This window comes from Benincasa hispida, chromosome 7 (assembly GCF_009727055.1).
Source record: "Benincasa hispida cultivar B227 chromosome 7, ASM972705v1, whole genome shotgun sequence".
Lineage (NCBI taxonomy): Eukaryota > Viridiplantae > Streptophyta > Magnoliopsida > Cucurbitales > Cucurbitaceae > Benincasa > Benincasa hispida.
Genome location: NC_052355.1, coordinates 29,197,147 through 29,220,793, shown reverse-complemented (window position 1 = coordinate 29,220,793; position 23,647 = coordinate 29,197,147). Strand labels below are relative to the sequence as shown.

Here is a 23,647-nt window from a genome sequence, read left to right as displayed (position 1 = left end):
TATTAAATATATTATTAACAATTATATCATATATAATTGAATCAATTTAAGTATATCATATATAATTAAATTCCCTCTTATTAATTTGAACAATTCAAAATAACCCAAAAACTGATTATCAACTAAATCATCTTGAGCTACAAGGGGACCTTATGGACCTGTAGCTTGAAACTCCAACGGTACGTGAATAATTAATTAAATTATTGAATTACATTATCCACCATCCGTTAACTGCAAGGCACTCCACTAAAGACCGACAGCTGTACTCTTCGCACTACAAATATATTTCCGTGTCCATTGATATATTTCCGTGTCCATTGGATATAACCAATCAACAGTATGATGGCCCTTCACAGATTGCTCGTAAGTACAGCTAAGTCAAATTACCATTTTCACCTGTAGTTATCTCTAACTCCTTAAGTACCATTGGTCCTTCTAATGAACAATAAATCATAGTCTCACTATGACTAAATCCCTTTAGGGGTTGGGAGAAGGTGTGGCACCGCATTGTTCAAGACTCGGAATTAGCCCTTAAGGGAGCAATTTATTTACTTATCCCTGCTTCGGGAAAGGAGTGAATTCCATCTTGTGTAGCTGTGTTCCCAACTCCCTAATCAGACGAATTCCCAAAATGGTAGGTTTGTTGAGTCGGCGATCTGGCCACTTTCACCCATACAAATCAAATGACCGCCCTCATAGGCAGGAGTTCATAACTTACTCAGGATTAAGGTCATGTTACCTATGGTCATCCTGGTGAAATGAAAGTCTCTATTATGAACTGTGTTATATAACTGTCTCTTATACACATCTAGATGTGTATAAGAGACAGCCCAATCAAGCGAATCCTCATAATGGAGGTTTGTTGAGTCGGCGATCTGGCCACTTTCACCCATACAAATCAAAGGACCGCCTTCATAGGCAGGAGTTCATAACTTACTCAGGATTAAGGTCATGTTACCTATGGTCATCCTGGTAAAATGAAAGTCTCTATTATGAACTGTGTTATATAACGGGACTAAACATTTCGTGATCCTGTCTTATACAAACTCCTTTGTATAGAATATCCTCGCTCGCATGTCTAATACATGAATGATTAAGATCAGATCATTTGTTGCACTTTATAACATTTGTAACACCTACAAAGCGGGCCATACTCGTAGTGTCATCGGGTTAAGGTATCCAACCTTATCTATATACTATAGACCATTTAGATTATCACTTAAACATGATCTACCTATATGTCTCCACATACATGTTTAAGTTACAACGATAACTTTAGATGTTAGTTTATTGGCTTATGGTTAATGCAACTAAAATATCGAATATTTTATAGACAAAGTGAATAAAATATCATATATTATTAATTACAAAAAAGTTTGCTCATACGAGATTTACAAACTATAGGACCATACGAGATTTAGGGCATCAACCCCAACAATAACAACAATTTTGAACTGATTTTAAATAATGTGGAGTTATAATCAGTTACCGATTTGAAATATTGTAGCTTTAAGTGCATCAACTCACAACGAGCTTTAGGAAGAATAACTGTTTTTTTTTTTTATGATAATTCATTTCTTTCAATTTTTTCCACAAGATACGGGGATCTTTTATTGTAAGATACTCTATTTTCAATTCCTCGTGGAGATGATGATGAAGAAAAATCATACTTTTGCTTTGCCATGACTTAATGTCGTATTTCTTTCTTTAATAGTCTTCCAAGATTCATAATTTAGGTGGATTTCGGCATCAAGTAACCATGACAAATAATTATTATCGTTAATATCAAAGGCGCCAAATTATAATTTTGTGAGATTTATTATGGCAACACTATCATAAAATATTGTACTTATGTTAAAAATTTAATAAATATTGAACATACAAAATAACATTAAATTTATTAATTATAACGAAGAGGAAAAAAACCGACAAACCTTTAGGGCCCACCTTTAGCAGAGAAAACAACAGGAGTTCGTGTTGATGATGTGTTGTGAAATTGAGGAGCACGACGAAGACATGATATAGATAAAATATAATATAATAATATTAAATATAAAAAATATAAAATAAAATAAAATAACTAAAAACATAAAATAACTAAAATTATAAAATTAGATAATATGAAAATAAGTGGAATTTTGAAGTGGAATTCTCACCAATATATGTGTGATTTACATGAACACCAAATATGAAGGGTGACAAATGTTTTTTGAGACACTAAGCAATTGACATCTATTTATTATTATAATATTCATAATAAAAACCAAATAATTATGAAATAGGACATCAATTTTTTATTTATTTATTTGTGATAAACATAAAAAATTATAATATAAAAAATCAAATAATTATGATATAGATTATATATATATTAAAAATTAAACCAACCTATCTTATCGATCGACAACTCAATAAGTTGTGTAAAAAACAAAATCAAAAGCCTAATCGAACCAAAATGAGTTTATTCAAACTTCAAAATTAGTGGTTAGATTACTCGCCCACATTAAAAAAAAAAAAAAATAGTCGAACAGAAATTATGGTTTTTTAATTTTTTTTTTTAAATATATATATCTTTTACTTTTGCCTTCCTCCATCAAAACTTTCATACACCCCCTCCCTTCTATTAACAGCCACAGCCCGCCGCCATCAGTCGTCGTTCCTGCCCGACGCCGTCAACCCGAGCCTTAATTATTTTCACACGGCGCACGGCGTAGTCTCTTCCCCGTTCAGCGCCGCTTCCGCCGTCTTTATCCAGGGCGATGGAAGCCCGATTCAAGCTAGTAACAGATCTAATCTGGGCTTATTTGGCAAAGGCCCAAATTTGTTTCAAAGAGTATTTTGTTTCGGCCCGATACGAAATTTAGACAGCTCCGAGATGCTTCTCTCTCTCTCTAACATTTCTCTTCTTTGTCTCTCTCTGCACCTCCGCGTCTTTGAATGAGATTTTCCGATCGGGTGAGTTATTGTTTAGTTTCAATCTCTTCTATTGTTGTTCATCAAGAAGACCAGTTTGGCGTAGCATGGTAAATATATTTGCTCTTCTTGTTTATTTATTGCTTTGTTTTTGCTTTTCTGTTTTGTTCCAGAGGCATAATGAATTTTGGTTGTTGTTTTAATTGTGCTTCTATCTTGTTATCCATGTATGAATTATGTTATTGTTTCGGATTTCCCTCGTTTTGATGGCGACCAAACGAATGGTGGAATTGGGTAACTCCAATTATATATAGATACTAGAGATAGTTGAAGTGAATTTCCTTTTAGGGCTGTGGGTCATTGTTTTTGGAAGTCTCGGTTCCGTGGCTGTTTTTACACCGGCGGTAGGTCTTGGTGTCGGAGGCTGGTAGTGTAGCGCCGTCGTGGGTATCAGTTCATTGTAGGTTTTGAAGCGGCATAAGTCATTGTTTTAGGGGGCAGTTTCACTGTTTTGAAGTGCAGCAGCGCTGGTGTGTGGGTCTTGGTTTAAAGAGCGTATGCACATCGTGGGTTTCTCTCATTTATGCAATGAAGGGTGACCTTGAGGTTGATCAATCGGTAGAGATTGTGGGCATATTTCAAGCGAGTTGATTTCTATTCTGCTGGTGTTGTGGAATTGATTTATTCCTTTGTAACTTGTATTTCGTGACTTGATTCTCTTAGTTAACATCTCATAAGCTGGTTCTCAAACTGGATGTGGACAGAAAGGTTGATCTACTATAGATCGCAGTGTTCTTATTCTTTCTCTGTTTATTTGTTGCTGGGAATTTGCGGTATGTTTTGGGCATTTTAGACTTCCGTTTTTACATAGCTGGCAAAAATATGCTTTGAGGATTGGAGTATAAAAAATAATCATTATCTCATTAGTCAGGGGCCTTATGATGGCTGCTTCAGCTTGGGTAATTGCATCTTAACTACCTAGCCCCTAAAAAACTACGGGAATCTGTTGAACCGTCAGAGCTTGGTGGGCTGCTCGTAGGTTCGGGTGGTGTGATAGGTGGGGTGGCAGTAGGGGTATGCGGTGAACCGGGTGAAGATACAATGATGGGTGATGATGGTTGGGCGGTATGACTGGTTTGGCCCCCTTTTAGAGGGAAAAATTGTGGCTAAGGGTTGAATTGAGAGGGGAGCCAATGGACGCATGGCTGGTGATGGAGCAGTGCGGAGGTGCTCCGAGACTTGGTCATGCATTGAGATTAGAGGGGTAATGGTTGAGATGGTTGGTGGTGAGGTAGGTTTTCTATAGGGTCACGCGACAAATGTTGAGGTAGGGTGTTTAGACGCATACTGACGCGTCGACTTGATTGGGGTAGAGGGTTTTGTTCTAGTGGAAGCTTGGGGTTTTGGAGGGGTTTTGAGAGATGATAAAGCCCGAGTGTTGGTTGTTGCCAGAGCAGGTTTTGTGGCAGATTTAGGTTGAGACATTCTCCAAGAAGCGGAAGACGAATCGCCTTGCTGCCTGGCTGGGATAGAAGGCTTCGACACAGGGGGAGGGGAAGAGGATGGCGACAAAGAAACAGACGAAGAGGATAATGAGCTTACCGACGAGTCTTCGGCGAAGCTCAGGGACAGGTTTTGGCTATCAAAAGCGTCCAACATTGTGATTTTGCGAGCGAGAGAGATAAACGGAGTGGCTGCTTAGTCGGACGATGAGGGCTGAAAGGTTTCTTTAAAACTGAAGGCTCGGGGAAGAAGAAGGAGAGGAGGGGAAAAAGGGTTTCTGAACCCTTTTATAGCCCAACGTAGGAGAGAGATGAGGGGACACGCTCTGATGTGTGTCAGATGAATGGGATGTTGGGGCTGCCCGTTAAATGCAGATGTGAAGAGATGTGTCTTGGGCTTCCAAACACTTGAGTGGTTCATCCCTCCTAACTCCCCCCCCCCCGAAGAGCGTCTTTTTGTCTTCTAACCCATGACGATGGAACGTGGGCTTGAAAAATACAGACTTGCACGTCAAGGGCAGAGGAAAACAACCCCCTGAGAGAATTAGAAGAAGAAGTCAGGGAACTAGAGCGTGAGGCAAAGCGTTATGAAGCCGGAAAAGGCAAGGCGACAGCTGCGTCACCAAGGCAAGTTAAGGGAAGGAAGCGCCAATTCAACGACATATTGACGGAGAAGAGATTCTTCCCAGAATGGAGTCCATTGCCCGCATATATAACAAATATAGTCGACACAATGGGCTGGCTCAACTATGTGTTGGCCCTTCAAGAATCTGGCCTAGCCTTGTCTGCCGCTTCTATGGTAGTGAGTTTGATGAGAAGAAGGATGTGACTCTTGTAGACGACACTTTAGTGCGCTTTTTTTCTAGCAAAATCAATGAGGTGCTCAATGCAACTAATAATCCGGACGCAGAAGGCAATCGCATCTTGGAACAGCTAACTCTAGATCACTTAGAAGATGCATTAAGAACAGTGGCCAAGCCTGGAAGCACATAGCAAATCTCAAGAACGGGTGTTATGATACTGACTTCCAGAAATCTTATACCAAATGCGAACCTATGGCTATACTTGCTAAAAAAAACCATATCATGCCTATAATGCATGATGAGACGGTTTCCAGAGAATGCGTCTTGGCCATCTATTGTATTGTGCAACGCATTCCCCTTAATATTGGAAAAATAATAGTGGACCAGATCAAGACTGTCAAGGGGAAGCCACGCGGCCAACTATACTTCCCGTGGCTTATTTGTGCATTGTGTGAACGCGCGGGCATCCCTCTGGAGGATGACTATGAAGAGGTTGATGGTCACGTGGACATTAAGTTGATTAGACATTTGCTCCGTGGCTCGCCCAACCAACCTGCCTTACCTCCTAAAACCACGACAGCAAGACCTCAATCCTCTAAATGTGCGATAAATAGAAGACGCTTCCAAGAAGTTGAACACAGCAATGATGCTTCCATGAATGAACAAGAATCCGATGTGGAGCTAATGTTGGAGCACGAAGAAGCTTGCCATGACTTGAATCTGCCTCTCCCTCCCTTGACTTTGCCCTCACCAGTCGATGAACCACTTGATCCAACACATTAAACTGACATGAATGAAGATCAAGTTGGTGAGACCCACAACCTCTACCCTTCTCCCTTAAGATCCCTAACTTTGCCCTCCTTCATCCCTCCATCCACCGTTTATGAACCAACTGGGTTAGGAACAAGCAACACACAACATTCAGAAGATCCAGTTGGGGGAAACGCATGAGACCCAAGTCTCACCTTCAGCGTATACCAACATGGATGAGCTAAAAGAGTTCATCCGAGATCAAATTAGACTGCTAGCCACGTCCACGGAAGCGCTCTATATGCAGATGGCAACTTTGCAGTGCCAAAATGTGGTATTAAGGGATTATATGCGCTAGCAAACGCAGAGAATTCAAGACCAGTTCAACTTTACAACTCAGTATATTAACCAAGTCCTAATGGGGATGTTTGTCTTGCCCCCTCTGCCTGCCCACCTGGTTAATACCTTGCGTTTCATGGATGAAGACCCTACACCTGAACGTAGGGATGACGCGCCAGCTCAATAGGAATTTGGGGGTGTTGGTCGTGTCTTGTGAATTTAATTAATCTTTTGTAAGAGTTAGTTTTGTATGTGTGATTCCAATGCATTCTCTTTTAAGTATTGAATGAAACATTTTCATTTTCATCCTTGCGTTTGTCCTATGTATGCTTTTCTTGATTCCTTGATTGTCTTCTTATCTTATGCTCTAAATTGATACCTCGATGATATTATTAATGTAAAACCTATAAGTCTAGAGTTAGGCGTTAGAGATCAAGTCTAGAACTTTTCTAAAAAAATCAAACGCCTATGTTTTATCTCCGACACATGCAAGCCTCAACTCAAACCTCCTCTTGAAAATCTCAAAGCATTTTTGTAATTCTCTTTCAGCAATGAGGACCTTGCTGATCTCCAAAATTTGGGGGTGGGGGAGCTCCGAGTTGATGCATTCCCATAAAAAAAAAAAAAATTATTGGACGTAATAAGCAAACTCCTTTGTTAGACAAGAGCTAAGACTGGGAATGACATTTAGCCGTAGTTGGATGCTCGCATGACACCCGTGGGGGCTAGCCAAAACGAAGTTAAGTATCCAAGACTTGCATATCCCAACTCCACTATCTAAGCTTAAGAAAAACTCGGTCATCTTGAAACGCATAAATGCTTAGATATGAGTTCAGTTGTGAAGGGCACTCACCTGTGGTTGGATGCTTGCATGACACACGTGGGGGCAAGCCAAAACGAAGGTGGGTTACCTGAATCAATGCATGGGTGGTCCTGAAAAACAACTCGCAAATTCTTTTTAAAAATCTTTTCTTTTACAAGAGTAGCATCTAACGCATTACTAGTTTAGAAAGATGAGAATGTTTTGGGAAACAAAAGGACATGCTGCATTCGAGAATAAGACACGGTTTTTTAATTTTTATTTTATTTTATTTTTTTTAGAGAAGGAACAAACCTGTAATTTTTCAAATGGCAACCTTAGAATACTTATAAGTTAGCATGATGAGATGTGAAGCCAACACATTAAGATGATGGAGATATGATAAGGAATTATTTTAGGAATACTCGAGGACGAGCATTGTTCAAAATTTGAGGGTGTGATAACTTGTAGAAATACAAGTTATCGTCTCTCAAAGGTTGGAACAATTATTAATGATAAAAGCACATTTGTCTTAAAGGAAAACACATGGAATTCCTCAAACACCACGAGCCTTTACAAAAACATACTTTTTGATATTATAACTGCTTCACTAACGCATCTTATCGCACTATTTCAAGAAAATTCGCTAAGTTTCGTAGGCTAAGCTAACGCAAAGACATGCGTCTGAAGTTGGCCAACGCAGAGAAGGTACATTGGTTCGTGTTGTTCCTGTCCAATCACCACTTGCAAGTATGGGTATCTGGCTGTCGGCGTCTAGCAGCTGAACAGGCAGGCGGCTGACCAGGGCATGGAAATTAATACTGTCTTATCACAAGTTGCTGAGAAAAATGCCTATAAATAAGCAACCAAAGAAGGGAATTATTAAAATAGGAAAGCTTTAGAACTTAGATCATAGTTACTTTGCTGCTGCAAGAAGGACATAGGAGGGAAAGAACCATTGTCATTGTCGATCAAAGAGAATTGTAGAAGACGAAGCTCGAAAGAGAATTCTTTTCATTTCTTCACCAAGTTGGTTGTACACGCATTTGGATTAAGCCAAAGAGGACAAGAGATTGAACTCTGCAGCTTGACTCCTTTCTTTTTCTCACTTCATTTCCATTTTCCATCTCATGCGATTAAGTGTTATCATTGTAAAGATAGTTTCGTTATTTTTTAAATCGTGCATTTGATCCATCACTTTAACCTCTGCTTACATTCTATTGTGTGATAGACGCGTTTATGACTTGTTGCATGCTTAATTTTCAAAGCTTTAATCATTTTGATCATTTGGTTAAAGTTATAACTCAGTTAAAACTATTCGAGAGAATAGGATAACTAGAAATGCATTGAGTCAGAACATAGTAGGTTTAGAGATAAAAATACTTGTGTTTCACTGCTTTTTGTAACCAATGCATGCACCCTAAAAATAGGAGCATATGTAGCATTCACATTGAGAAATGTTGAATAATAAGATTAGAGAAATAGAAACCTAACGCAACTACATACATTTGGTTTGTAAACAAGCATCTCTGTCATCTTCATTTTTTACCCATACTCCTGCACACGTGTTCATCTTACTTGGATCAACGCATACCCCTAGCACTTAGCACCATTCATTCATTAAGCCTTGTGTTTCACTTGAACTCGTGTCTTCTTGTATGCATGCAGTAACATTAGTGTAGTTAAACTTCTCCCCCATTTATTTAGAACCCTTCTGCAACTGTCGCAATGCAAGGTCTGCGTTAGTCTAGCATAAATCTCTGTGTTCGATCGTGGACTTACCAGGAACCTGAATTAGATTTATACTTGAATTTGACTCAGGAAAAGCTTGTACGCATTATAGAAAGTGTAACGCAACACATCAATGCATCATCCAATCTTCTCACCTAGAGAAGTGATTCATCGTCATTATGAATCTCTGCGTACATTCTAAATACACTCTCTCTTATATTAAACATCACAAATCCATATGTAAAGGTTGATCAGACTCAATATTGGTGTATATAGTACAACGGACATTATATATGCCTGTAAGGCCACAAGTTATTTACACCTACAAAAGAAGGGGTACAAAGGGAAATGAACAACTAACCGAAGAAGCAAAGGAAGAGAATGTTGGAGAAAAAGGATAGGGGGACCACAAGGCCGTTATAAAGGACAACAGAGGTACAGGAGAAGAGCAGAGAAGAATGTGGTGAAAGCTGTGTAGGCTTTTGAGAGGAGAGAAATTCCCCAGCTCGCTCTAAGGTGCTGGGGAGTCCTTTTGTTTTCTTCTTTTAAGTTAGCAGCCGAGGAGGTTAGGGAAGAGTGTTGGTGTATTTTGGGGAGTGTTTTTCTAGGGAGGTTGTTAAGTGTTCGAGAGAGACTTGAAGGAGAAGTTTATATATAAATAAAGAGCATTCTGATTGCCTTGTTCTTCATTCCTCTATTTTCTTTTTGTTTTCTTTCGTTTGGTTGGTTGTTTCTCAGTGCAGGGTAGCAAGAAGCTTACAAGTGGTATCAGAGCCGCTTCATCTTTGGGCGAACGCGTGCGATGGCTTAGAAACAAATAGAAGAAAGGATGAAAAAAAACGAGAGGGGGGAAGTCTCTGAAATGAAGGAAATGTTGTTGGGGCTTTGCAAAAATATAGAGAAACTGATAGAGGAAATGAGGGAGAGTAATGCTGCTCGGAAGGCTGAAGAGTCAGGCGCATCTGATGGTCGACGGATGAAAATGAAGGGGAAGGTTGATGAGGCCGATTCAACTCCCAGCAATGGAGGAGGAGGAGCCAACAAGAGCAAGTACAAAAGGTTAGAAATACCTATTTTCGCAGGAGAAAACCCGGAATCGTGGGTGTACAGGGCCGAACATTACCTTGAAATCCACGAGTTGTCCGATCAAGAGAAGGTGAAGGTAGCGGTCATTAGTTTTGGGCCGGATGAAGTCGATTGGTTCCGATGGAGCCACAATTGGAGACCCATCAGTACTTGGGAGGAGCTGAAAAGAAGAATGTTCGAGTATTATAGACCTACCGGAGAAGGGAGTTTAGGTGCGAGGTTGTTGAGGATAAAGCAGGACAGTTCATATTCAGACTATGTGAAGAAGTTCGTGACTTATTCGACACCCCTACCCGATTTGGTCGAAGATGTTCTCAAGGATGCTTTCATAAATGGGCTGGAACCAACATTGAGGGCCGAGGTCATTAGTAGAAAACCGAATACATTGGAGGAAGGTATGCACAAAGCCTAGTTGGTGAGCAATAGAAACATGGCCCTGAAGTTGGCCTTATCCGATCTGGGGGTAGTTGGGCCTGGCAAATAGGAAGCCCACATGAAGGAGAGTCTGACGATTGAAAGGAAGAGCGGGAAGATCGTGGAAGCACAGGCGACCAAACGAATCACATTACTTATGAAGAATAACTTCATAAAGAAGGATCCACCCACGAAACGCCTCTCCGATGGTGAGTTTCGAGAACGATTGGACAAGGGACTCTACTTCAGGTGTAATGAGAAATATGCACCGGGGCATCGATGTAAGACTAAGGAAAACCGCGAGTTGATGCTATTTATCGCCAACGAAAGAGAAGAGGCAATTGGAGAAGAGGAGGAAGGGGAAAAGTTAAGGGGAGAAGAAGATCTTGAGACAGAAGAAACCGTAGAGATAGCCTTGAGGTCAATGTGCGGCCTATCTGCCCGAGGTACGATGAAGTTGAAAGGGAAGATAAAGGGGAAAGAAGTAGTAGTGTTGATTGACCGTGGAGCAACACAACTTCGTGCATCATAGAATAGTGGAGGAGTTGGAGTTACTAATGAATAAGAAGAATTTCTCAATGGTGATCGCAATGGCGCGGCTATACGAGGGGAAGGAGTATGCAGAGCAACAGAATTGAGGCTCCCCAACTTGAATGTAAAGGCGGATTTCTTAGCGATCGATTTGGGACAGATGGATGTGGTGTTAGGAATGCCTTGATTATGCACAACTGGTTTTATGGGGGTTCATTGGCCATCACTGACCATGTCTTTCTTGGTAGGGGAATCGCACGTCATGTTGAAGGGTGATCCGTCCTTGACCAAAGCAGAGGTTTCATCTCAATGTGCTAACAAAGTCATGGGAGGAGGAAGACCAGGGATTTCTGGTAGAATTCCAGAACTATGAATTTGATAGTGAGGGAGGAAACGAGGAGAATGGCATGCCCAACGAGTATGGGGAGCTTCCTGTCATGATCCGAGCCCTGTTGGAGCAAAATGTGGACGTATTTGAAGAACTCACAACACTTCCTCCTAGGAGAGCTGTGGACCATCACATTCTGATGAGTGTCGGCCAAAAACCAATCAATGTGAGACCCAACAAGTATGGTCACAACCAAAAAGAAGAGATTGAGAAATTGGTGGAAGAGATGCTCAAGGCCGGAATTATTCGACCAAGTCACAGCCCCTACTCCAACCCTGTCCTATTAGTAAAGAAGAAAGATGGTGGGTGGAGATTCTGTGTCGACTATCGGAAGCTAAATCAAGCAACTGTGGCTGACAAGTTCCCTATACCTGTAATTGAAGAGTTGTTAGATGAACTGCATGGATCGACAGTCTATTCCAAGCTTGATTTGAGGTTGGGTTACCATCAGATCNGCCCAAGGTACAATGAAGTTGAAAGGGGAGGTGAAGGGGAAAGAAGTAGTAGTGTTGATTGACTGTGGAGCAACACACAATTTCGTGCATCGTAGAATAGTGGAGGAGCTGGAATTACCAATGAATAAGAAGAATTTCTCAGTGGGGATCGACAATGGCGCGGCTATACGAGGGGAAGGGGTATGCAGAGCAGCCGAATTGAGGCTCCCCAACTTGAATGTGAAGGCGGATTTCTTGGCGATCGATTTGGGACAGATGGACGTGGTGTTAGGAATGCTCTGGTTATGCACAACTGGTTTTATGGGAGTTCATTGGCCATCACTGACCATGTCTTTCTTGGTAGGGGAATCGCACGTCATGTTGAAGGGTGATCCGTCCTTGACCAAAGCAGAGGCTTCATTCAAGGTGCTAACAAAGTCATGGGAGGAGGAAGGCCAAGGATTTCTGGTAGAATTCCAGAACTATAAATTTGATAGTGAGGAAGGAAACGAGGAGAAGGGTGAGCCCAACGAGTCTGGGGAGCTTCCTGTAGCCTTGTTGGAGCAAAACGTGGACGTATTTGAAGAACTCACAACACTTCCTCCTAGGAGAGTTGTGGACCATCGCATTCTGATTAGTGCTGACCAGAAACCAATCAATGTGAGACCCTACAAGTATGGTCACAACCAAAAAGAAGAGATTGAGAAATTGGTGGAAGAGATGCTCAAGGCTGGAATTATTCGACCCAGTCACAGCCCTTACTCCAGCCCTGTTGTGTTAGTAAAGAAGAAAGATGGTGGGTGGAGATTTTGTGTCGACTACCGGAAGCTAAATCAAGCAACTGTGGCCGACAAGTTCCCTATACTTGTAATTGAAGAGTTGTTAGATGAACTACATGGATCGGCGGTCTATTCCAAGCTTGATTTGAGGTTGGGTTACCATCAGATCAGAATGAATGAAGGGGACATTGAGAAGACAACCTTCAGGACTCATGAAGGACACTATGAATTCCTTTTGATGCCGTTCAGACTCACAAATGCGACAACCACCTTCAACCAGGTTTTTTGACCTTTCCTTCGAAATTTGTACTAGTTTTCTTTGACGATACATTGGTGTACAGCCCGGACATATCAACACACGAGACACATTTGGGAGTAGTATTCAATGTTCTTAGAGATCATAGGCTGTATGCAAATCAGAAGTGTACATTCTGCCAAACCAGGATCCAATACTTAGGCCACTGGATATCAGCCAAGAGGGTAGAAGTAGATGATGGAAAGGTCAAAGTGATGAGAGAATGGCCACAACCACAAAATGTATCTGAATTAAGGGGATTCCTAGGACTTACAGGGTATTATAGGAGGTTTGTTTAGGGGTATGGAAGTATCGCAGCTCCACTTACCAAACTTTTTTTAGAAGAATTCGTTCAAATGGAATGAAGAAGCCAATCAGGCTTTCGAAAAATTGAAGTAGGCCATGGTGACAGCCCCAGTCCTGGCTCTTCCTGACTTCTCCAAGGGCTTTGTGATAGAAACCGACGCATCGGGAATTGGGTTAGGTGTTGTATTATCACAAGACTCGAAGCCTATAGCCTACTTCAGTCAGGAATTATCAACGAGAGCTCAAGCCAAGTCCATTTATGAGAAGGAGTTGATGGCAGTTGTCCTAGCAGTGCAGAAATGGAGACATTACCTGTTGGGGAGTAAGTTCACGGTGATTTTTGACCAAAAAGCATTAAAGTTCCTGATTGAGCAACGAGAAGTGCAACCTCAATTTCAACGTTGGCTAACAAAATTGCTTGGATACGACTTTGAGATCCTATATCAACTAGGCTTGCAAAACAAGGGAGCAGATGCTTTATCAAAGGTGCCAGCTCGGGTGGAGTTGAATGTCTTATCAGCCCCAACCATAATAGACATTGAAGTAGTCTTGAAGGAGGTTGAGGAAGACGAGGAGCTCCAGAAGATCATCACCATTCTGAAGGACAATCTAGAAGGAAAACCGAAGTATAGATGGCAACATGACAGGTTAACCTATAAAGACAGATTGGTGCTCTCCCGAAGGTCTAGTCTAATCCCTTCACTACTTCATACATTCTATGACTCAGTGCTAGGGGGGCATTCCAGATTCTTGAGGATCTATAAAAGAATGAGTGGGGAACTATATTGGCAAGGAATGAAGATTGATGTGAAGAAATATGTGGAAGGCTGCGAGATATGTCAAAGGAACAAATATGAGACTCTAACGCCGGCTGGTTTGCTACAACCCCTCCCTATTCCCTACCTGATTTTGGAGGATTAGAGCATGGATTTCGTGGAAGGTTTACCAAAGGCAGAGGGCTTTGATGCCATAATGGTAGTAGTAGATCGCTTGAGCAAGTATGCACATTTCATGCCCCTCAAACACCCTTTCTCGGCCAAGCAAGTAGCTAACATATTCGTCCAAGAAGTAGTACGACACCATGGAGTCCCCTTATCAATCTTGATCGACATAGATAAGATATTTTTGAGTAACTTCTGGAAGGAGATGTTCACTACCATGGGGACTAAATTGAAAAGGAGTACTTCGTTCCATCCTCAAACGAATGGGCAAACTGAGAGGGTGAATCGCTGCCTAGAGACCTACCTACATTGTTTTTGTAATGAACAACAAGGAAATGGAACAAATGGATAGCGTGGTCTGAATTGTGGTACAACACGACCTTCCACGTCTCTATCAAGACAACCCCGTACTAGGCAGTCTATGGTAGGCCTCTCCCACCCTTGGTCACGTATGGAGATAGGAGAACCTTCAACAATGCGGTGGAACAACAGTTACAAGAACGTGATCTGGCTCTCAGTGCACTGGAGGAAAATTTGGCCATTGCTCAAAACTAGATGAAAAAGTAGGCGGATAAACATAGAAGAGAGAGAATTTTTGAAGTTGGAGAAGAAGTTTACTTGAAATTACGATCATATAGTCAGAAATCATTGGCAAGGAGGAGTGAGAAGCTGGCACCGAGGTTCTATGGTCCTTGCAGGCTAATTGAACGAGTGGGGGAAGTTTAATACAAATTAGCCTTGCCAGCCGAAGCCGAAGTACACAATTTGTTCCATATATCGCAAGAAATTAGGACAAGGCCATCAAGTACAACAACATCCACCCATTTTGATCGAGGAATTTGAGTTGCAACCCCGGAGACTGTATTGGGAGGAAGATGGAATGGAGATCTAGCTACAAATGAATGGCTGGTCAAATGGAAGGGATGTCGGACAATGAAGCCACCTGGGAAGATGTTCGGGCCATGAACCAACAATTTCCACGTTTCAACCTTGAGGACAAGGTTCTTTTCGAGAAGGGAGGTATTGTAAGGCCACAAGTTATTTACACCTACAAAAGAAGGGGTAAAAAGGGAAATGAACAACTAACCAAAGAAGCAAAGGAAGAGAATGTTGGAGAAAAAGGAGAGGGGGACCACAAGGCCGTTATAAAGGACAACGGAGGTACAGGAGAAGAGCAGAGAAGAATGTGGTGAAAGCTGTGTAGGCTTTTGAGAGGAGAGAAATACCCGGCTCTCTCTAAGATGTTGAGGAGTCCTTTTGTTTTCTTCTTTTAGGTCAGCAGCCGAGGAGGTTAGGGAAGAGTGTTGTGTTGGTGTATTTTGGGGAGTGTTTTTCCAGGGAGGTTGTTAAGTATTTGAGAGAGACTTGAAGGAGAAGTTTATGTATAAATAAAGAGCATTCTGATTGCCTTGTTCTTCATTCATCTATTTTCTTTCTGTTTTCTTTCGTTTGGTTGGTTGTTTCTCAGTGCAGGGTAGCAAGAAGCTTACACTGCCATTCTGGAAAAGGATGATAAGTCTTACAAATAACAAGTGAATTTTGTTTTGTTTGGAAATACGTTCTATTCTCTACCACTTTAATATTGCAAGTGCGACCATTATCATTTTTCTCATGTTCATTAAATTCAGGTTTTTCTATAGTTTGCACAATGACCAGCACTGAGGCAGGAATAGGTCAGTCTACAGAACCAAAGAAGATTGCCTCTGTTAACAATGCAACTCGGGCATCTCCATCCATGTTTAGAAGATGGGGCAGAAGACACCCATTTATCAGATATGGACTTCCAATGATCTCTCTCACGGTGCTTGGGGCAGTTGGTCTTGGTCATCTCTTGCAAGGGAGGTTAGTGGTTGCTGGTACTGTTTGAAGTTTTAAGATTCAAAGTGATTGTGCTGTCTTCTTTAGGAGTTCGGTTTAATTTACTATATCTTGTTTTCGAAATGGAAAAATATCTTTCCTCAGGATTGTGACGGCTCGATGTAGATTATCGAAACACTTGTTTTATACGAAAGAATGACATTGATTGCTAAAACCATTGATTCTCATAAAATGGACACCTTGCAATATGTTATTGTTGCAAGGACATGGGAACGGGTCTGGACTTTGCCTTGGAAGTGTTCATTGAGTCCATGGGATTGAGATTTGTGAACTGAGGCTAAAATGCTTTGAGAAGGGAAATTTTTTATAGAACCCGAATATATTTTTTGATAAACCAAGTGTTTGAGTTATTTGGACCCTTCCAATCTTGAAAATACTCTCAAACCCTACTTCATTATCCAAAATGTTGCCTATTGTCTCTATTTCCCGCCCCCTATTTATAACCAACAAGCCTAACAAAGTCTCTAACTAATCACTGATATATCCTTATAATATCCCAATTAGCATACCTATCAATTTAATGTACGGTCCTTCAACTTTATATTATCTACCGTATGGCCTACCTTACTATGAGACTACTTAGGGGTATATGGGTAAGATTAGCATGATGTTAGTGAGGGGTATTATGGATAATTAACTAGTGGCGTGTTGGCTATGGGAGTTATGGACTTTAGAGGGAGTGTGGATCATTTTGGTGAGAGTTTTGATTGTGGAACTTTGGGAGAGAGATACCCCTCTCGAAAAGCTATCGGTACATTTGTAATTTCTCTTGGTATTGCAATATATTCTTATCCTTGTGTTCTTTGTGTTTATTTTAGTTTTTTTTTTTTTTTGTTAGGAGGTATCCTAACACTTTCACAAGGATTTCCTGTACATCAATACCTTTCGTAGTGCTCTCCTTCATATCTTAGAATAGATTGTTAATAAACAGGAAAATACTTCCTCTCAGCTATCTGCACAGTAGTAAAAGTGTGAGTCATAGGTTGTTAGAAAATAATTTTCAAGACCATATTAGTTGTAATGTCTCCATAGTTCTATGTTTGTTTTTTTATGTCGTCTTATATGATGTTAGATCATCATTTTCTTATTTTCTACTTGATATTCTTTTAAAACACTTGTCGAATTCACGTTGTAGTTCAGTAAAGATATTGCGAAGGTAAGAGATGATCAAGAATGGGAGATCACCGAGATGAGAAAAGCCCTATCAAGAACAGGACCTATTGATGCGTATAAGCCAAAAAATATATCTTTAGAAGAAGAACTGAGGGTATTATTACTCTTTCTTGTTGCAATTCATTTGTTATTATCTGCAGTTTCACTATAAACAACGTGATTGTTAATGATTTTCAGGCTTTACAAGAGAAGGTAGACATTAACAACTACGAGTACAAGAGAATTCCAAAGCCTACTGACCAAACCTCCTAAAATTTTGCCCTCCAAATTGCATACAAAACTTGCTCAGGTATTTTGTTTCCCCACTTGTGATGCAACCTAGATTAAATTTCCAGAGAGAATATATGGAATCAATGTCAAGCTAGTAATTCCTTCTGAAAATTATGCCAGTAAACATCATTTTCAAAAGAATGTTCACCGTTTAATTTAGTTTCAGCTTTTTGAATTTGTTGATCTTTATATTATCTCTAGGTATTTTAGGTGATATTTGGGAATAATTTTGAAATGGTTAAAATCACTTTTTGTTAGATTCAAAATCACTCTCAAACACGTTTTTCGTGATTGAAAATCAATGGTTGATTTCGGATGATTAATAACATATTTTCAAATAATTTTAACAATTTCAAAATCATATCCAAAACATATTGAAAGTGTCATGAAAAGTGAACTAAATTTGGATTTTATTTAACATTTGTCCCCCTTTTTTCCTTTTGCTTTTTTGTTTCCAATTTTAATATATGGTACCAATGTCATGTAATTTATTTATTTCTTTATTTTTGAATCAACGTTTCGAAATTTGCACGCAAGGTTTATATATATAAACACACACACACACACACTTAAAGTAACATCTTCTTTTCTAATCATCGTTTTTTAATTTCAGAAAGCACCGACAAAATTTTTAGTTTTTTCATTTTTGGCTAAAAAAGTTACATCCGATATGTCAAAACAATATGTTGTATGTCTACTATGTATTCTTTTTGTTATCAATATTCAACTGAAACGTTGAAATTGTTTAATTTAAAATTTTAACTTTAAATGGTTCACACAATTTTAACATGCTTGACATAACGTTTATCTCAGGCAAACCTACGTGATCTATGTGTGCCTTGTAGAATTCAGTCGAAAGTATAGATTTATCAATGAGGTAGCAAATCTAATAAAAAAAAAATTAGGTTAAACTACGAGTTTAATTCATGAACTTTGAACAATTTCTTTATTTGATTCATGTTTAAAAACTGTATAATAAGCCTGAAAAGCCTAGTAGATCATTGAATTTTCATTGTGTACCAATCTTTGATAAAAAAAAAAAAATAGATACAAAGCTATTTATCATCTCTATATCTCTATCATCTTGATTATGAAGTCTGAATTTTCAGTTTTAAGAGCTTTTCAAACATAGTTACACCTCACACTTTGTACATACAAAATTATTCAACTGTCAATTCTTAAGCCAGTGTCCATATCATTTCTACATGAATCTTTCCATTCTTCGAGTTGATCAGATTGTACTTCTCGTTTATCCTCCCATTGTTCACAACATCGTCGAGATTTATTGCTACATGTCCCAATGATTTCTACATGCATATAATGGATAGTTTCAAAAGTCTTTATAAAATGTTAAATCTAACATTATCTATATAAAAGATTGTCTAAAATAAATCTTAGTTTTCAATAAATTTTAAATTTGGTCTTGTGAAGTTATCTTTTTAATCAAAATTGGTTAAATAATATATTTATATATTGTGAAACTATGTGTTTTACATATTGTGAAATGTTCTATAAATGAAAAATGAAAAACCTATTCAAATTTTCGATTTAATAACGTGAGAGTTGAATGAGTAGTCTATTTGGAATAGTACCTTTTGCAGAAAACTGAAGACAGTCCGTTTGCTCATAACTTCAATGTGGATTTTCTCTCGAATTGGAGGCTCCTCCAACATAAATGGGAATTCTTCGTTCCATGATGGGTCACGAGTTTTCTTGATCATCTGCAGAAACCAAATGATTTGAAGAAAATCAACAATAGATAATCACAGAGAAATCGAAGGACGAACCTGATAATAACATATCAAAAAACTCCAAAAGTGCACCTTCGTTTTCTTCCGCTCTCCTCTGAAGTGTATAACAGCATAAGGATTAGTGTGCTTCTCCCCCTCAATATCATGAGCTCCCCGGATTGTCACAGATAATACACCTGCTTCGCCCGATGTCTGATTCTCAGACTGACCGATGCTTCTGCCCTCACTTTTTACGTCACTGATTGAGTTTTCAAGATATTTCATGCTTTCTTCTCTTAATGGAGTAAACATGAGCTCCACCACAAGTGTCCCTCTAGGCTTCCTGTTTTGGGGATCGTTGATATCTGTATTCTTGCGCAAATCAAGGACGAGTTCCTTGGTCTTGCAGGGCGTAAGCAGGTTTAGAGGAACTAACTGCATTCCCAATCTATCATGTCCACCAACCTGCCATGATAAGTGTAAATGAAAATAATTTTAACTCAAGAAATAATTTGGAAGGTTGGAATAATATGGATGGCAATTTTAAAAGATCAAATGCAACAATCTGACAACCATATTGAATAATTTTTTCTTAACTTCATCTTCCGTAAGTGTGCATAGTACTTACATGAAGATAGATTTTATTTGTTTAAAGAGTGTTTAGGGATCGTTTGATTGGTCCATCTATTTCTTAAGTTGGTGTAAACAACTCAACTTTAATAGTTAACATTACTGAGGTTTGTACATTTATCAAGTAACTTTATTTTCCATCTTTTTCTACTTTTTGTCATTTATCGAGGAATTATATCTTTTCCTTTTTTTTTATTTTGTACATTTATCGAGTAACTCAAATTTTCCTTCTCAATCTACTTACAATTATCGAAGATCTCTATCTTATAATTCTATACTCCAAACCCAAATTTACTAACTCTAAATTTATTAACTTCACTCATCGAATTAGTTGAATGTCTAACTAATAATCATATTATATTACCGTACTTCTGATAATTTATTTTTCTAATATATTGTAAAAACGACAAAAGAAGCTCTAATAACCACTCCCGCACCATGAAGGAGATTCAAGGATAATATCAGAATAGTTGAAAGGAAAGGTGGAGGGTATTTTCGGTATTTCATGCAAGTACCTTGTCCCAGTCATAGACTTGTAGCTGAAGAACTTGAGACTTGGGATCATTCACAATAAGCTTGAACTTTTCATTCCACACAGGATTCAAGTTCCTCATTTTGATACTTGTTTTCTTTGCTGGTAGGCCCGCACCACTCAGGCTAAGTTTGACATATGGATCAGATGTTCCCAAGATATCCATTTTCAAGAGTTTTGATGCTCGTACAACCTTCACATGCAATATGCCCACGGGCTTTCTTGTGGCCAATCTATACAAAGAGAGAGTCAACTTTCTTCACAATTTCTCAGGAGTGCAAAAAATTGATCACATGAAGTTATTCATTTATCATCTTACATCGAAGGATCAAGGATTGGAATGTCAAGAATCCGAGGCCAGAGGTAGAGGCTTGCAACTTGTTTCTTTATTGTCTCCTATGCAAAAACAAAGAACTGGCCATTCATACTTAAGCCCGGTTGATAATCATCTACTTTTTGGTTTTTCAAAATTAAATTTAGGGAGATTTTCATAGATAGAAAAATAAGGAAAATTATTTGTTTAGTTTTTAAAAAATGAAACGCTTGGTATCAAAATGGTAAGAAAATAAGTACAAATTTCAAAAATAAAAAACCAAAACAAATTGTTATCAAAGAGAAGCTTAACGATTCAAGCTCAGTTTCTACAAATCACATTGGAACTGTAAGTACTAGTGAAGCACCTGAATATATCGATAAAGGCCAGGTATTGACATAACGTCTCCTCCCATTATCTTCAATCCAAAGTCTATTTGTGGCTAAAGACAACCAGCCAAAAATAAAGGAAGAATTATTCGCTAAGCAATGAAACTGCGGATATATCAAAGAAGCATCGATGAAATAATAGATATACTTCCAGTCGCATTTTTTGCTTACTTTCTCCATTAAAGATGCAACAATATTAGCAAAACACGGAAAAGTAGGCACAAGTGGCTTCAAAGCCAACCGTGGTGATGCAAATATCTGAAGATCCACTATCTAAGAAGAAAAAAAGCAAACGATTATTAGATGAAAAATCTCCTCTTATAAGATACTTTTACACACGTTCATCGGCTAAAGATTTTCATTACGGGTGTTTGACCTGAACTGTGATGCGGAGAGACGAGATATTCACCACTATTACGATATTCGGATTGCCAGCCCATCTAATTGCTGGTTCCATCACCAGTTCATTCTCATTTGTTTCATACACTTTTAAACCTGAAATGTAGGAAAAGTATGTTTTAGAGATTTATTTACTTTTCTTAATGATTTAAAAATTTGGGTGTAAGAGATCATAAATGGCTCATCCACTGTTTCTCTTTAAACCATTTTGAAGGTATGTAGATGTTACAAGACAATTGGCACTGGTTTCATATGGGAAGACTAACCATGCAACTTTGGTGGAAGAGTTCCAAGGCTTAGCTGCTCAAGCTCAATAGCTTCAATCTGAAACTTCCCTATGTATTCTGAAAATATAGGTTTGGCAATGGCTCTTATACTACCACAAATTGCCTGTAAACTAAATATATTTTACATCCATATTTACCCACAAAGAAAAGAAAAGTGCAAAAAGTGATGTTACCTTATCAAGGTAAGGCCACATGGCCAACAAAAACTTGTTTAACCAATCCACCTGAAACAAAATTTTGCAATACTTATCAGTAAAATACAGAGTTTAGAAAATCTGATGAAGCAGTACTTCGATTAAAATTAAAAGCAACACCAAAAAAAATGTTACGAACTCTATCATAATCAGGGCGTTTCACCCACAATGGAATTTCAGGCATTAGATCTTGCAAAGAAGTTGTGTCCAACTCACTGAGAGGCCTCGTAACTGGTTCCTGCAGATGAGAGCAGTTATCGAAACGATACTCCTATTTCGAGAAGAACGCAGAGATTCGATTGTATTTTGACGTTTCTTAAGTTTTTTTTTTTTTAAAAAAGGAAATCCATTGCTTAAAATAATGAATTCATTCTGTTCAAGAGAGACAATACATTTAAAATTGGTCGCACGTTATCAGAGTATATACAGGAATCATTTCTCGACAGTGAGACTATACAATTTCAAAAAGAAGAAAAATAATTAAGAATAAAACTAGAGAAACAGATGGATTTCACCCATACATACAAGAACAAGGAAAACTACGAAATCGATCGCAGTAAGATGAAGCAGAACTGTAAACACAAATAAGCCTATATACAGGAATCATGTCTCGATACTATATATAATTTCGAAATGAAGAAAAATAATTAAGAGTAGACCAGGAGAAAAGATCGATTTCACCGGTTCAACCAAGAACAATGAAGAACCACGAAATGAATCACAATAAGGATGAAGTACGAACTGTTAAACTCGAATACGAACTTACCCTAACATCTTTTGGCGCCGAGTAGATGAAAATAAAGAAACCGACCAACAGTCCGAGAGGAAGTCCGATTCCGAAGCCGAGAAATCCGAAGACGGTGCTGAAGAATCCCATTCCGATGAAAACTTGGTAGAATCGGAGACAAGAGACTTGAATTGGAAGATTGATCAAAGAAGAATGAAGTTGAAACCAAAAGCATCGATTGAAAATGAAATTGAAGAATGAAGATGTAAACTGGTAATGGAGGAAAAGACAAAGTTGAGAATGAAGACTGAATCGAAGAGGTTGGTCTTGTAGAAGTAAAGATTGAATACCTGCTCTCCTAAAATTGCCGCTTCGCCTCCATTTACGAACTTTCGTACGCAACTAAAACGTTAAATTCCCGGTAAGCATTTTCTTTCCGAAGAAAGTTCTGTGCTCTCTGCACCTATCTTGGTGAACCTATTATAGTTCAATAAAATATTACTACGTGTCAGTTTTATTTTTAAAAAATTTATTACTTTTTTATTTCTTATTTATTTTGATAAATGATTTTAAATTAATTAATAAACATATTTAAAATTATATGTTTGGATGATGATTTTAAAAGAAAAGAAAGTTAATAATTTATTAATATAATATGTTAATTGAAAATTAGAATATGACAATGTTAAATTACTAATTTATTTCTAGATCTTATAAAATTCGTTGAAATCTAACCATTCTAGACAAGAAAGTTTTAAAAGTAAAAACAATATTTGAACTCACTCTGAATTTTAAAATCATTCTCTTTGGTAGTAAGTTAACAAACAACGAAATTCATTTGAAATCCATTAAGATTTGAAATTCTTCAAAATCATGAGATTCCAAACATGTTATTAGTTTCTAAGATTTGAAAGGTTAGGTTATTACCAATGAGCTAATTTATTAGTTACCAATGAGCTAATCATTTATCAATGAGCTAATCATTCGAGTTCATTTATTAGTTCATTTAATTACAAAAGAATTTTACCAATGAGCTAATTTGAAAAGATTTAATTATTTTAAATCAACACCGTGTTACTTAAAATCCTTGATGGCTAAATTAAAGCAAAATTCT

The 23,647-nt window shown here is 38.5% G+C and overlaps 2 protein-coding genes across 15 annotated transcripts; one reads left to right on the top strand and one right to left on the bottom strand.

Annotated features, from left to right (window-relative positions):
• The first annotated feature begins 2,605 nt into the window (after positions 1–2,605).
• LOC120080793 lies at positions 2,606–17,515 on the top strand. 7 transcript variants are annotated; one of them, XM_039035433.1, is made up of 4 exons: positions 2,606–2,955; positions 15,652–15,853; positions 17,030–17,156; positions 17,240–17,515. In XM_039035433.1, exons 2-4 carry the CDS (start codon positions 15,660–15,662, stop codon positions 17,312–17,314), a joined length of 396 nt encoding a protein of 131 aa, XP_038891361.1. In that variant the 5' UTR covers positions 2,606–2,955; positions 15,652–15,659; the 3' UTR covers positions 17,315–17,515. The 7 variants fall into 7 exon arrangements, with proteins under 7 accessions (XP_038891361.1, XP_038891357.1, XP_038891362.1 ...); XM_039035429.1 differs by having other exon boundaries at positions 15,640–15,853; XM_039035434.1 differs by having other exon boundaries at positions 2,606–3,023.
• LOC120080792 (synaptotagmin-3-like) lies at positions 17,247–23,006 on the bottom strand. Of its 8 annotated transcripts, none has more exons than XM_039035420.1 (13): positions 22,884–23,006; positions 22,573–22,718; positions 21,946–22,044; positions 21,786–21,836; positions 21,592–21,715; positions 21,303–21,421; positions 21,098–21,199; positions 20,905–20,979; positions 20,544–20,620; positions 20,208–20,457; positions 19,156–19,527; positions 18,925–19,053; positions 18,282–18,639 (listed from the first exon to the last, which is right to left on the bottom strand). In XM_039035420.1, exons 2-13 carry the CDS (start codon positions 22,681–22,683, stop codon positions 18,511–18,513), a joined length of 1,638 nt encoding a protein of 545 aa, XP_038891348.1. In that variant the 5' UTR covers positions 22,684–22,718; positions 22,884–23,006; the 3' UTR covers positions 18,282–18,510. The 8 variants fall into 8 exon arrangements, with proteins under 8 accessions (XP_038891350.1, XP_038891348.1, XP_038891349.1 ...); XM_039035421.1 differs by having other exon boundaries at positions 22,573–22,694; positions 22,884–23,005; XM_039035419.1 differs by having other exon boundaries at positions 22,573–22,803; positions 22,884–22,940.
• Between the last annotated feature and the right edge of the window lie 641 nt (positions 23,007–23,647).